At 34.1% G+C, this 14,540-nt stretch overlaps 1 protein-coding gene across 3 annotated transcripts in view; it reads right to left on the reverse strand.

Annotated features, from left to right (window-relative positions):
• The window catches only part of LOC108335774 (ATP-dependent DNA helicase homolog RECG, chloroplastic), a 38,559-nt gene extending 26,269 nt beyond the window's left edge, over positions 1-12,290 (reverse strand). Inside the window, exons 1-11 of one of the 3 annotated variants that reach the window (XM_052870124.1) lie at positions 12,137-12,283; positions 11,988-12,030; positions 11,779-11,884; positions 10,901-11,440; positions 10,690-10,802; positions 9,357-9,591; positions 7,944-8,107; positions 6,042-6,123; positions 5,159-5,248; positions 4,170-4,403; positions 2,022-2,093 (exon numbers count right to left, since the gene is read on the reverse strand). In XM_052870124.1, the coding sequence (XP_052726084.1) occupies positions 2,022-2,093; positions 4,170-4,403; positions 5,159-5,248; positions 6,042-6,123; positions 7,944-8,107; positions 9,357-9,591; positions 10,690-10,802; positions 10,901-11,440; positions 11,779-11,859 (1,611 nt within the window). In that variant the 5' untranslated portion in view covers positions 11,860-11,884; positions 11,988-12,030; positions 12,137-12,283. Of the gene's footprint in view, positions 1-2,021; positions 2,094-4,169; positions 4,404-5,158; positions 5,249-6,041; positions 6,124-7,943; positions 8,108-9,356; positions 9,592-10,689; positions 10,803-10,900; positions 11,441-11,778; positions 11,885-11,962; positions 12,031-12,136 lie in introns of all 3 variants that reach the window. The other 2 variants (XM_017571922.2, XM_017571923.2) reach the window with 2 other exon arrangements.
• Positions 12,291-14,540: the final 2,250 nt, after the last annotated feature.

Raw genomic sequence — 14,540 nt, forward strand, 5'->3', positions numbered from 1 at the left:
CACAAACATGTAAAACACCAAAAGACCAATGGCAGGGATATTTCCTTGCAGGGAAACAATTAGCTCAGCATCATGATGATGATGATGATGATGATGATGAAATTGGATGGTCAGATCAACAAGCTCTTTCCTTTTTAGCTTCTAGGATGAACAAATTTGGACAAGGAGAGGGCTTAGCCAGACTGCTATAAAAATACAAAAAAAAGTTTTGGGGTTGGAAGAAGAGGAAAGAATTCTTGATCATTCCTCAGAAAATTGTTAAAATCCAGGCCCATGTAAGTGGTCACCAAGTCAAAAGGCAGTATAGAACAATCATATGCTCCATGGGAATTTTGGAAAAGAAGCAACTCTTAAAGGAGTCAACAATTCTTTCATATAGACCACCACCCAAGCCTCCAGACCTGAATTGGAGGGCAGTAGCCAGTGGGATTCCTTCCTATGATGAAGATGAGCCATGGGAACAAGCATTACTGTATCAACCTTGAGGGCAAGGTTGTTTTGCAGCAGGGTGTAATGATAGGCTATAATATGATAGGTTATAATGGGTAATAGGTGCAGGACAGAGGAAACAGTTTAGGAATTAATTGTTGTTGGATAGTTAGAAATGGGTTGCCTCTGTAAGAAGACAGGGGGGTCTGGTAGAAGGGGGCTTTTTGATATTCAGTGTATTGACAGGAGGTTGTTCCTGTGGAAGGGAAAGTGCTCCCTTGGGGAAAGATTGTAAACACTTCTTTCTTTGATTACAGAAGCAATATACATTCATATTCTTTCTTTTGTGTGTGAGTGGGTACTGTGAGGAGTGAAAGATTGGTTTCGTGACAAAAGAAACCTAACACATGCACTGCAACATCTGGATCAAATCAGAACACGTTTTCAGCCCGAAAGTCAGGAGAAAATGAGCAAAATTGGTAGATGCCAGGAGGTTCAAGGTCGGCATTTCATTTTTTGCAGGAGAAAATGCATTTGGCTGGACTAATAGATTGGACAGATATTTCTGTTTGCAAGAAGTCTCTAATGTTGAAAGAATGCAAGCAGTAATGGTGGCTTTGGAGGGAACACTATGGCTGATGCATTATCCAAATTTGCTTATTTTAGTAGCATCTCTATTTTGCAGTCCCAAGAATGGGAAGATTGGGAAGACGAGGTGAGAAAAGTAACAAATTAAGTAGTATAATGACAAACTTACTGGTAGACCCTAATGCCCACCCTCTTTACGTGATCAAAAAATGGAAACTGTACTACCAAGGAATATTGGTGTTGCCAAGCAATTCTTCCAGAATTTGTATAATTATTAAAGAGCTGCATGAAACACCTACGGGAGGACATAGTGGTTATTTTCATACTCTTAAAAGAGTCACGGGTGTTTTATATTAGGAGGGCATGAGGAATAAAACTAAGACTTTGGGCCCTAGTAGGTTATTGCAACCACTACCAATACCAACACATGTTTGGTCAGACATCTTCATGGAATTTATTGGAGGTCTACCAAAATCAAAGGGAAAAGACACCATTTTTGTTGTGGTAGACAAAGTAAATGATATACAACTATCAATTTGTACTTGCCTATCTAGTGGTTAAACATACATCACGAATGGTCAATAATATCTAAGATTATTTAAGTTTCTAATAATTAATTGTGTTTTAAAAGTGATTAACTGTTTGAATAGATGTTGGGCGAACAATTCCCAATGGGATAGGTGTTCATAATTTTTAAAATGTAAATTAAATGTTAAAACAGTGTAATAAAAAAAATCTAATGATAGGTACTAAAGACAATTACCATAAGCTAAACATCCAAGAATTTAATGAGAAACCAAGGTGTTAGATGTTAAGATGTGTGTTTCTGTTAATTGGGCTCAGCCCATTCTGTATTAAGAACATTGGCCCATATCTTACATTATAAATAAACTACCCTATGTGTATGCAAAAGACACAAGGGATATTTTCTCCCAATCTTCTCTATTTCTCACACAAGGTAATAAAGAAACAAAAAGAAATCAAAATATAATAGGCACACCAACCTGATAGCCAGAGCCAATAACCTCCATGCATGCAAGAAAAGCTACAACAGTTTTTCCACATCCAACATCACCCTAAAAGTTACAACATAAGATCAGATTATAACATGACATCTTGTTTGTCTTTTCACCACAGTAAGTCAACACACAGTACCTCACTTTAGACAGAATATTAGTCCTTTAGTAAAAAGTGAACTTTAGAAACAGCAAACCACAAATCAAGCAAAATTTACAAGAACATGAGCTATTACTAATTAGAGTACAAATTCTATTGTGTAAACCGGTTTAAGATATGAAGAATGAAGTTCATATAAAGAGCTTACACCAAGTTTCCTTGTCATTTCATTTAATCTTATAATCTGATTTTCCCATAAACAAAGGACCCTTTAAATAAACTTCTCAACAAACCCTTATAACAGAAGAAAGTAAAATGAACCATGTAAAATAAATCAATCTTGTCCCTTATGTTACGGTGAAATTATGTGCAGGTTGACTTGAGGGAAGTTGCAAAAGTTGAGAAGTGCAAGTTGATTTTAACTTACAAGAGAAATTTGATCCATATTCATTTTATCTTAACAATTCATTTAATTTTATTCTCCTATGAGCAATGTTATCAAACTCGAGAGCTAACATAGACTCCTAAGATTGAGTTTATGTCACATTAAAAAAATAATACCGATGACTAGCATACTAATCAAGGTTATCAAACTTGAGAATCGACTTGTAAACTGAGTTTACTATACATGAAAATAAAATTATATGAATAACATCTTAATTCAAATAAGTTCACAAAATTATATAATGAAAATTTTGGAGAAAATCATGGAGGAAAGGAGATCGATTCAGCAAGATTTTCAGAACAAGAATCACAATTAATGAGGTAAGAATTGATGTTGGAAAAATTGTTGGGGATATGGGAAAGGAGCTCTCATAAGAGAAAAAAAAAAACAGATGAGAACAACTCAACAAGGGAAACTAACATTAAGAGACCAGGAGATGATACAATAGCAGATTCAGATGGAAGTAAAAAATGGTGGAAGCCACAGTTTATAACACTCTCCATATCTTGGTGTTCATAAAAGTTTATATGCTGAGGTGATGGGTGTGATTCTGGTTATGGAAGTCACAGTTTATACTAATATATGTCTGAATTGTTTTGTAAATAGTAATACCACGTGTATTCATTTTTTGCATATGTTTAAAGAAGATAACAAATGTGCTGATAAATTTTCTGAATTTGGCACTAGATCTAAAGATTATGTTGTTGGAAGTCCTACATCGACTAAAGATAAGGTCAAATTATAATATATAAGTGGGGTGCAAACCTCACCATACAAGCAGGTTTTGTGGGGTTAAGTTAGGCTTAAAGTCCACTCCTTAACATGGTATCAGAGCTATGGTTAGAGTCTATCCTAGCGAGATCTGTGGCATTCTGTTCCACCCGCTATCGGGCCACTATCAGAGCACCCATTAATTCTACTCTCAGACTCGAGATGTCTATACCTCGACGTGAAGGGAGAGTATTGGAAGTCTTACATCGATTAGAGATAAAGTCAAATTATAATATATAAGTGGGATGCAAACCTCATCATACAAGTCAGTTTTGTGGGGTTGAGTTAGGCTTAAAACCCACTTCTTAACATATGTTTGATGGGATAATGTTCCTAACTTTATTTGTCCCAAAATTTTCAAGGATAGATTTGATTTACCCTTTTATAGGGTTAGAGATTAGGCCAGGTTTGGTCCCCCAGTTACTTTGTATTTTCTTCTTTCTTTTATGATATTTTGAGGTGTTACATTCTATTGATGTATTGATGTTGTTTGTGGTGCCAACATAGTTCCGATGGCTAACACCATAGTGATACCTTAGCACTTTCATTAAAAAAAGTTAGGGGAACACTGTACTGTGTGAATTATTTTTTAAATAAAAAATAAAAGAATGTTATTCCATCACTATACAGGTTGCGATCCTAATTTGGTTAGCACCAGAACTTGACCAATCATATGCACCATTCTTAATACAATTAAAAGAAATACAAAACTGGGGACACAAAACCAAAACCCACTAATAAAGACTATAATGTGGAGACCACATATCCACAAAAATTAGAGGAAGCACTAAAGCCACAACAACAGGACACAAATCCACACCTGAAGAAGCCGATTCATTGGAACTGGTCTTTTTAGATCCCAAATAATTTCTGAAACAGCATGTTGTTGACTGGTTGTAAGAGTATATGGAAGGACCTCAATAACCCTCTTGGTGAGAGAAGACCATTCCTCAGTGCCCATAACATTATTTTCTGGACTTTTATACTTATCAAGCAATCCATCCTTTTCTATTTGGGTACCAAGACTTTCCAGCATTTGGAATAAGCGTCCTAACTAACAACCAACAGCAGAGATGTAGTTAGAGAATGATTGAAGCATTTAAAAAGAAGGATAAAGTATTACAAGAAAACATGATAGAATGCAATAAACCACTTGCGATATGGTCAAACAAGTACTTCACAACATACACATACGGTATGTATTTATAATGAAGAATCAACCAGGAAAATATGGCTTAAGCCTAAATATAAATAATATTGTCACTAACAATATCTTAACAATACCTAACATTCCCTCTCAAACTGGTGCATATAAATCATATGTATAAAGCTTTTTACAAATATAATCAATTATAGGTCTCAGTAAAGATTTAATGAAAATATTTATTACCAGCTCACTTGAATTAACAAACTCAATCTTGATGTCTCCAAATACAATCTTTTATCAAATAAAATGACAGTCTAACATTAATGTGTTTGGTTATTTAATGAATAAACTAAAAAGCATATCTTCTAAAAATTAGGTGAATAGAAAAATAAATGCACCTAATTCTGAATTGATTCATTCAGATTTGTTGCTCTTAAATAGGATCCATGAATCTGCATATTCATCACTATAAAAAAGATATAATGAATCTGGACAAATTCTTCTACCAGGTTCAAAAGAGCACATAAAATTTTGTAACTTCTAATAAAAAGTTCACCGATAATAATGTTTAAGAGTCTTAGAGAATGCATTGCTAGTATTTCTCACAGTGGAAAAATTTTAGAGTTGTCAAAATAAAATCTGAAATAAAACAATGACCTCACCTGCAGGTAAAAAAACGCATCAAATATGAGTCTCTTGCGAGCCAAATCAGCTTCACTTATATCCTTGGGTTTGTGGATTCCAATATATGCCTACATGGTTATCATTTAAAAATTTTAACTTTCAGTAAAAAATATGGGGAACAGCTGGGATAAAGTTTCAGAAAAATAGGAATGAAAGAGCATTTGATTTTCAAACATCATAATTACAAATAAATTATGACATAATAAATGCACACAACCGCCAAGTCCAAGCCACCCCGTTTCCTTTATTAGAGCAATTCTACTCCAAAAATCAAATTTGCAGCCCAAAATATGTAGAACACTTCAGAAACAGAGAAATACTGAAAGAAAAAAAGACAAATATATAAAAGATTCAGGGTTTCAGGTTTAGGTTTATAGAGCCCAAAACTGGCCAATGCAAGTTGATTTTCAAGAGTACATGTACGTCTTTCCTTAACTTTTCAACCCTCTTTCTCTAATTATTTCTAAGTCAAATACTCACTAAATTTCAAATTCCTCTAACACCACAACACTTTCAATTCATCAGCAAGCAGTAGAAAAAATGTTAATTGCAGACAGATTTGTATATGTTTTGGGAAGTTGTTTCATTTGTTTTATATGGGTTTGGTCTAGTCCCCCATACTTTTTGTTTCTTCGATTTTCGTTGTGTAATAAATTATCATGTGATGGCAAATGATAGATACCCTTCTGAGTTATCAGCATAACTAAGATATCAAAATACATAGTGATAGCTAACATGATTTTTAAACAAAATATAAAATAAAAAGTCTATACTGTCAACGTAGTTGACGATACTTATATGGCAGGTAGGAAAATAATTTCATAAATAGAATAAAGAATTCTTGAAGTTAGAGTTCCTTACATCATGAAGACTTGGTAGTCCAAATTGCTCTGTGATACCTTTAGGAATTGGATCTACATTGACAGGCAAGGCTTGTAAAGCTCTGGAGAAGATAAAAGAGCAACAAATTAGTGTAATGCAGTCATCCAATTTTTGGTTCATTAAAACCTCGTTCTTATTGCATTGCAGTCATCCAATTTTTACCCTTAAGAGCTTGTTTAACGCTGGTAGGTTCAGAATGAGATAACAAGGATGGATGAACTCTGTTCTGAAAAATACCAGATTTCGACCTGGTTTGCATGGGATGGGTATTAAAGAAAGGTGCAGGAGGAGACTCTGACACAGAAGAAGATGAAACAAATGTATTGAATACAGTAGGAGAAACTTCTGCTGTTGAACCAGAATCAGATTGTATGGAAGTGTTGGACACTGATTTTCAGTCTATTGAGGTAGTGACAAATTTGGATTTAAGTTGAAATATTGAGGTCCTCGGATTTAATTTATTTGTTCCAAACTCAGTACATACAATTTTTATGATCTAGCTTGAGGTGAAGTGTTAGAATAAATAGTCTTCAATAGGATTTATTGTAAGGTGCTATGTGTTTTGTGCTAAAACTAGTTCCGAGGTGCATCTCTTCGAAATCCCTTATTTTCCCTCTAATACATTGTATGTGGTGTACCCCAAGTAATTATAAATATGTAATCCTAGGAGAGGAGAAGACACTCTTTCAAATTCATTCCAATATTCTTGTGTATCTTTCTTAAGTATATCCATTCACCAGGGCATTGTTGCTAGTAGGATATTAAGTGTACTACTAAGCTGTTAGAAGTTGTTAGAAAATTCTAGAGATTTTTATGTAATTAATATACGGGTTAGAGTTATCTATATATAATGCATTGTTTCAAATAAATTAATTGAAATAAGAAACTTCTTTCATATTAATCTTAAGTAAGCTGATGGTAGTATTTTAGTGAAAGATGTATGTTTGGTTGTTGTTACTTATACTATAGGGATGTTGTGGAGGATGAGAAATTATTTTAGATTTCAATAAAGTATAGATTTGGAGTTATAAAGGTATATGTTAGGCTATTTGGTAACTATGTGGAACGATATGATTAATTTTTCTATATTGAAATTCTTTGATATTCAAACTAGGCCTAGGAAAGCAACTAAGACTCTTCAAGTTACTTGAATATGCATGTTGTCCGATGGATCAAAATTAATACAGATGAAGCTGCTAAAGGTTATCCAGGTCATGTTGCTTGCATAATTTTCAGAGGTAGTCAGGGAAATATATTGAAAAAAATTTTCTTATTATTTGGGTAGTCAAAATGCTTTATATGCTGAGATTATGAGGATTATTTTGGCTATTGAGACATCTTGGGCTAATAGTTATAGCCGGGTGTGGTTGGAATGTAATTCTACTTTGGTTTGCCAAGTCCTTTCATCTCCTCAAATTGTTCCATGGTCATTTTTGAGGGAGATGGCAAACATGCATGAAGAGTTGTGATGCTATAGAGTTCAAAGTAACCCACATTTTTCTTGAATGAAATCTTTGTGCAGATAAGCTTGCAAATTTGGGGATTATGCTAGATTTTTTTCATAATAGATTTCAACTCCCTTTTTTTCTTTTGCTTAATTTTAAGGGAGTTTGCTTTGTATTTTCTTAAACATGAGTTTGGTTTGACCCCACATATTTTTGTTTATTTTTTCTTTCTTTTCAATAAATTGTTTCATGTAATGGGAAATGATTGTTGAACAATGGGGTGTCAACCTAACTCGATTTTATAAAAGGAAAAAAAAAAGTGACCCACTCTGACATCCTTATCATGAGTAATTATCATTCCTAAACAAGAAATATTGTTTTTATAAAAAGAAATTACAAATAAGATTCTGCATAAAAGAATTTGGAAGCCACAAACCTTGCAATAGTGTCCCTAAGAAAATTTGGGTTCAAACCCCCTTTTGAAGGATAGATAGGATATGGCCTCTCTTTAGCGAAAAAGGACAAATCTTTTACATCTTCAAGCACATCAATATTATATTCTCTCATCTCATAGTGATCTTTAGCACGCATAGTCCTGACCTATTTTAAAAAATCAATAATAATGTGCACTCTTAAACAATTCCAAAATAAATTAAAACAGAATATTAATATATCTTGTACATGTGAAGGAATAAGGTTTTATCTGCGTGCAAGAATGTGAATAAGTTAGACAAAAGCAAAGTGTACTCAATCATATTAAATTAAATTAAACATAATACAAAGTTAAAAAAACAAGACAGGTTAGAATATATATCTAGACACACAGACATATTGAATATCTTAGAGTATGAGAATGATGCATAATATCTATAACTACTAATACTTAGCAATAATTATTTTTAGGGATCTTATCTTATTAGAACCTTACCTTATACTAGAGAATTTCATTTTTTCTTCGATGAGTTATTTATTCTTGTATTTGACCATGGCTCAGAATCTAGAGCTTAATCTAATTCCTAGTATAAATAGCACTTGATGCTTTGTCTTTCATCACAATGCAACATGCCCATTTAATATCCCATTAATTTATGTCTAAAACTGATCTCTTCTTTCATCGTTACTTACACCCTTACTAAATTGACCAAGGTATTTGAGCATGACCTAGGCATGTCACCATGGAGGGCAGGGCCAAGGATTCCTCCAAGCTCCCATATCAACATTCCCAATGTTCCCATAACCCTAGCAGTATCACTATTCCCCACCTCAAGATCATTTTCCCCCATCCCCATTTTCCAAAGCCCATGGATCCTTACAAGGACCCCAACATTAATAATAATAATAATAGTAATAGTAATAATAACAATAATTATTATTATTATTATCATAATAAATTTTCAATTAAAAAAAAGGCTGAAATATGTTTCTATTCCTCAATTTTGGGATAAGTTTGTGTTGGTCCTTCAAAATTAAAATTGATCTTTTCGACTCCTTTAATTTGACAAAAGAATGCTTTAGTCCCTCTGCCCAAAACCCTTCCACCTAAACATTATCAAGACAAATACTTTGACAGGCACCAATGGAGAGGGTGCTGAGGGTAAATAAATAATGACAATTTGTTTTAAGATGAAATCTAATATTAAGGTTTTGTATGGGTAAACAACTTCAAACACACTCCCACATAAAGAACGCAATATAGATTATTTCACATAGTCCATACATTATCACCTTCTTCAACACCCATATTTATGATATCTGTAAGAAGTTGAGGAAACTACAATCCCTCCACACATTGAAAACTTGCAATACAATAAGGAAACTAGTTGGGCAAGAGGGGGAGAACCAAACTCACCTTGCCACCAACACATACTATGTCTCCCTCTTGATACTTTTCTGCAAGCCTTTGAAGAAAAGCTTTGAAGGTAAAACGTGAACCACGAAAAAATTTCTTTAGATGTAAATAAATTGTCCTCTCTTGCACACCAATAGCATCAGTGGTCACATGCTCAAAACCACATTCACTTTCAGCAATTTCGCAGCCCACAACCACCTCAAGAAATGACAATGAATAATTAGCTTTGACACCCCTGCAAAGGAAAGACTAAAAGTTATCAACTTAAAACATTATAAATCACCATCAGTTTCTAAATGTAATTTACACACAATAACAGGCATGTGAATAGATGCTAGACTCAATGATGTCATGAGCCTCAATGGCTTACTACCCCAAAAGCTTAAGTGCCTAGGTGAAGGCACATTAACAGCTTTTGCCATCCTTTACTCCCCCTCACACAAATGCTATTTAGGCTTGAAGAATAGACAATATGCTAACCATTTTTTTTCACAACATTGAAATTCATAATTTTGTTATTTAGAAGGAGAGCAAGGATTAAAATTTTGATCACTTGGTCAAGGAGGTTGACCCCATACCATGTCATTAACTAACTAAGGTGTTGGGTTTAGGCTCCTGAAAGGTTCCATTCTGTCAAAAGAAATGAAAATAACGGTTTAAAAGTTAAACATTTCATAGTTCCAAAGTATGATTAAGAAACCAATTTAACTAAATCACTATATAAAGATGCTTAAGCCTACTAAGGAATAAAGCAAGAACAGTTGATTTAATGGTTCCCTGGCCATATGCAGGTATATATGTGATAAGTAACCATTTTAGATAGGCATGATATGATAAAACCATATGTTTTAATAGCATCAAATCAAAATCAAGACTTTCAGGATCAAGTTACTTACCGTTACTACAGAAAGTTTTAGTCCTATGACATTATGCTAACTACAATCATTGTTTAAGCAGGTGGAATGTGAGAAGATGGGACAGGTATTAAGAAGTGGACTTTAAGTCTAACTCAACCCAATAAAATCAGCTTGTAAGATAAGATTTACACTCACTTATATATTCTAAACTAGCCTTATCACTAGTTGATGTGAGACTTCCAATACATGAAATAAAAAGTACTTTATATCAAATAAAAAAACATCTCAAAGTCATCCTCCATTTTCCACCTTTCAACCAATCACATTAAAGGATCTACAAAGCCATTAACAATTGGATAATGACAAATGTGCAAGCATACATCAGCCACAATATTTAATTCAAGTGACAAATCAAGCACCAAGAAAACCTTATGCCAAGAGAAAAGGATACAAATTTTCATATGAAATAGATTCACCTTGAAGATAAGACTTTTCCAACAAAAATCAAATATTGCCCATCATCAATTTTAATATGTCCATTCTGCATATTAGCATATGATCGTGGAAAATGGAGCAGCAATTTTCGTAACTACACATAAAGAGAGGCATTAATGTGAATCCAAGCCATCCTTTCAAAACAGAAAATCAAAGAACTTTGCAAAATACACAATTTTTTCAGGAACTCACAGTGTGAAATCCGCAGTCCTCCAGCTTCCTGTAGTGCCTCTTACTCAACCCAGGTATGCAATTTATAGACTTGTCAAGAAATAACTCACTTAGTGTAGGATTTGGCTGTGACTCCATTGCCACTTTCATTTGACAATCTTCCCCGGTGATTTGATCTGAATTTTTTTCTTGTATTGAAGACATTAAATCAGGCAGCAAAGAATCTTTTCCTGATGTGGAAGATGATACACTAGAATGCTTGACATATAAAGAAGGCCATTCTTCAGAAAGAGCACTTTGAACCCACCTTGTCTCTGAAGAATTAGAAAAACAATTTTCAAAATTTTCTGTTGTCAAAGAGTTCATTGTTTCAGAACATGATGTAGTCCCATCATACAAATCCACTCGAGCAGCGCTACCCAAGGTAATTGATGGAAACCTCTTACATATCAAAGAGATGTCCACATCATCTAATGCATCTTTGGGACTCATTTCAGATTTCATTTCATCACTTCCATTACCAATTAGGTCAGAAAGGTTGTAATCCATGACAGCAATTACCTGTAAGTATAATTAATTTAAATCAATGCTACATTCATATGGCAGCTGTAGACATTTATAAACCAATTATCAGCACATCTAGTCAGACATTCAAAGTGATAAACTATAAAATCAGCGTAAGAAACAACGTTTCTTGAGGCACCTCAATGCCAATCAATTAGATACCATCAACTTGAACTTTTGCATAAACAACATTACGAATAGGTTCTTCAATCTTCAGCCAATATAGGTTTAATCCCTACCCCTAGAAACTACTTCAAATTTATTTACTTTATTTTTTTTATTTCAGCCTAATATTAAAATCACATCAAATTTTCATCAAACACTATTATTCCTACTTTTTTCCGCAACTTGGAACAGCTTCCGACCCGTCGAATAGACTTCTTCTCTGCGAGCTTATGCTTTAGCCGGTAACACATTTTCCAAGGTAGAAAATTGCAATACCTGCAACAAGGACACATGCCTCAACTTCGCTCACATAAACCTTCAAAAGGTTAAAATGCAAAGAATAACGAGACTCACCTCATTTTTCTGTTAAAGAAAGTACCTTGAGAGACCACAACAGTTGCAATTTGCTTGCCACAAATACACTGAACACACGCCGGAATCAGTGACTTTAGGAACAAAAAGATCAAAGAAAGGAAGTGTAAAGAGAAGGTAAATGAAAGAAATAAGAATGCGAAACCTAGAAATTACCATTGCGGTGTTGTTGGAGCCGTCGTGTCCAGCGTTGGACCTGACGGGTGAGAAAGAAATTCAGAAACTAAAACCGAACTGCAAGAGAATCAATGAAGTGTCTGTGTATTCTTTAGCTGTTGTGAAACTGAACACAGGAAAACAAATATTAAAAATTGTTTTTGAAAGTTCTTTATTTTAAAAGATATAATATTCACATATAAATTAGTGAAGGAGGTGAAAAGATATTATGTGATGATTTGTAGAGCACAATAGCACAATTGTTTGAGTATCACTTACACCATTAATGCATGGAACATACTTCCCAGATTTTATTAATATTGAGTTTTTCAAAGGATGGAAGAACTTATCATTCTTGCACAAAAAAAATATGTGAGAAAATTAGTGGTGTTTCTTTCTTTTTGGAGTTATGTATAATACTCACCCATTGTATATATTTATTTAAATATAAAAATAATTAAAACAAAATAAATTACTTTTTTATAAAATTATAATTTATTATAACTATTTTTATATTATTATATCTAATTTCGTAAAAATTATCAATGTTAAGTAAATATTTTTTATAACAACATAATTACCAATTTAAATATATGATATCTTATGTCAGACTTCATTAAAAATGCACCCAAAATCTCTCTGAGCGGACGTCAAGTGTCAAGCGAAGAAAATCTGGAAATCAAAAAGTGGAAAACAGGTGGTTGCGGGAGAGTGGAAGTTCGGTCTTGGTGACGGTAGTGGTAAATGCTAAATTCCAAAATCTCGTGTCACTTCTCTGCATGCTCACCTTTTTCTCCAAATCTCTGAACCATTTCCTCCTCCTTCTCTCTAGATTTCTTCATATTCTCTCTAAGAAAACACTCACTTTCTCTTCTCTGATCACCATTCAGGCACCGCAGAAGCACTTTCGGCATCAAGAGCTTCCAGTTAAACCGTTCGGTTTGTGAAGCTGAACTAGTAAGTTCTTCCCTTCATTCAGTCGTGCATTTTCCTGGACATGCAAACCAAGTCCTGGTTTCATGTAATGATCACCCTTCTTAAATGAGTGGTTCTGATAGTGTTGGGTTTTCACTTGGTGTAGTTTGGATTGTTGAGCGTTGAGGGTAGAAGGACGTATAGAGGTGAACCATATACACTATCGGAAAGTGTTCTGTCACGTTAGAGGTAAAGGAAGCTTATATAATTTGATTGTATGTTAGTTTATACGTTCGTTTTTTTTTTTATGGATGCATGTTTGTTGAGTTGCGGAATGAATACGAAGTATGATTGTTGATATGTTTTGACTATATGATGTATGAATATTATTATGATATGGATGTTTGATTTTATGAAAATAGATGTGGAGAAATGAATTGCTATAAAGAATTATAAGGATGAAATTCCCTATGAAAGTGTACGTTCGTCACTGAATGGTCTTTGACCGTTCGGTTTTTCTAGTGGACCTGGTTTGAATTGGATTCTTTCATTTGGGAAGAATTCTAGTTGAGGACGAGCGTCTTCGTTTTGTAATAATTGTACATGAGCGTTCGGCCAAAGGTAGTCGTTCCTTGGTATTCGATTGTAAACTTAAGTATATTTATATGTGATTATATATTTCGTTCGTTATTGGAAACTATTTAAATGGTATCTTATTATATTTATCAAGCATTTCTTCTATAAGTTTAGTAGTGTTCGGTCTTACACCAAGCGCTCGTACTAAGTAAGTGCTCGGTCTTACACCAGGCACTCGTTCTCATTTCCGTAATCTATCTTTATAATAAGAACGTTCGTCCAAACTCAATAGGGACCCTTTTCAGTGCTCGGTCTTTGACTGGCATTCTGATTGTTCTTGATGTTTAACTCATTCAAAAGCTAAGTATATATTGACGTTCGGTTTATCCACCGGATCCAGTTAAGTACCCTTATTTGATGTCCCTCAGTGTCTCCTTAAATTGGTTCCAGCCTAGAGTTTTAGTACTCGGCCTAGGCTTGTTGGTGTTCGGTCTAACTCGTGAGTCAGTTCATCCAATTGGCTCACTTAGTATATAAACGTTTGGTTCTAGTCGTTCTCGAGAAATATTATGTTAATCACTCCCTTTCTTAAACTAATGATTCACTCTCTCTCGGTTTTGATCCGCTTGGAACTGAAGACCTTTGGTCTCACTCCAAGCGTTCGGTCTTGTTCAGAGTCGAAGTTAACGTTCGACATTTGGTATTTTCAGAGACGTTTATTCAAATTGATCTCATTGAGGTCTTATTAATGAAAGATGATGAAATATGATATAAACGAAATGAATTGGATTATGAACGAGCGTTTCATGGAGGAATAGCTCATGAATGAATATTGGAATTGGTAAAGTATGAATGTGGGCATGCTAAGCTGGCAGTTCATCCTGATATTCCATGAATACTCGTTCTCACTTAG

The sequence above is a fragment of the Vigna angularis genome, chromosome 10 (assembly GCF_016808095.1).
Source record: "Vigna angularis cultivar LongXiaoDou No.4 chromosome 10, ASM1680809v1, whole genome shotgun sequence".
NCBI lineage: Eukaryota > Viridiplantae > Streptophyta > Magnoliopsida > Fabales > Fabaceae > Vigna > Vigna angularis.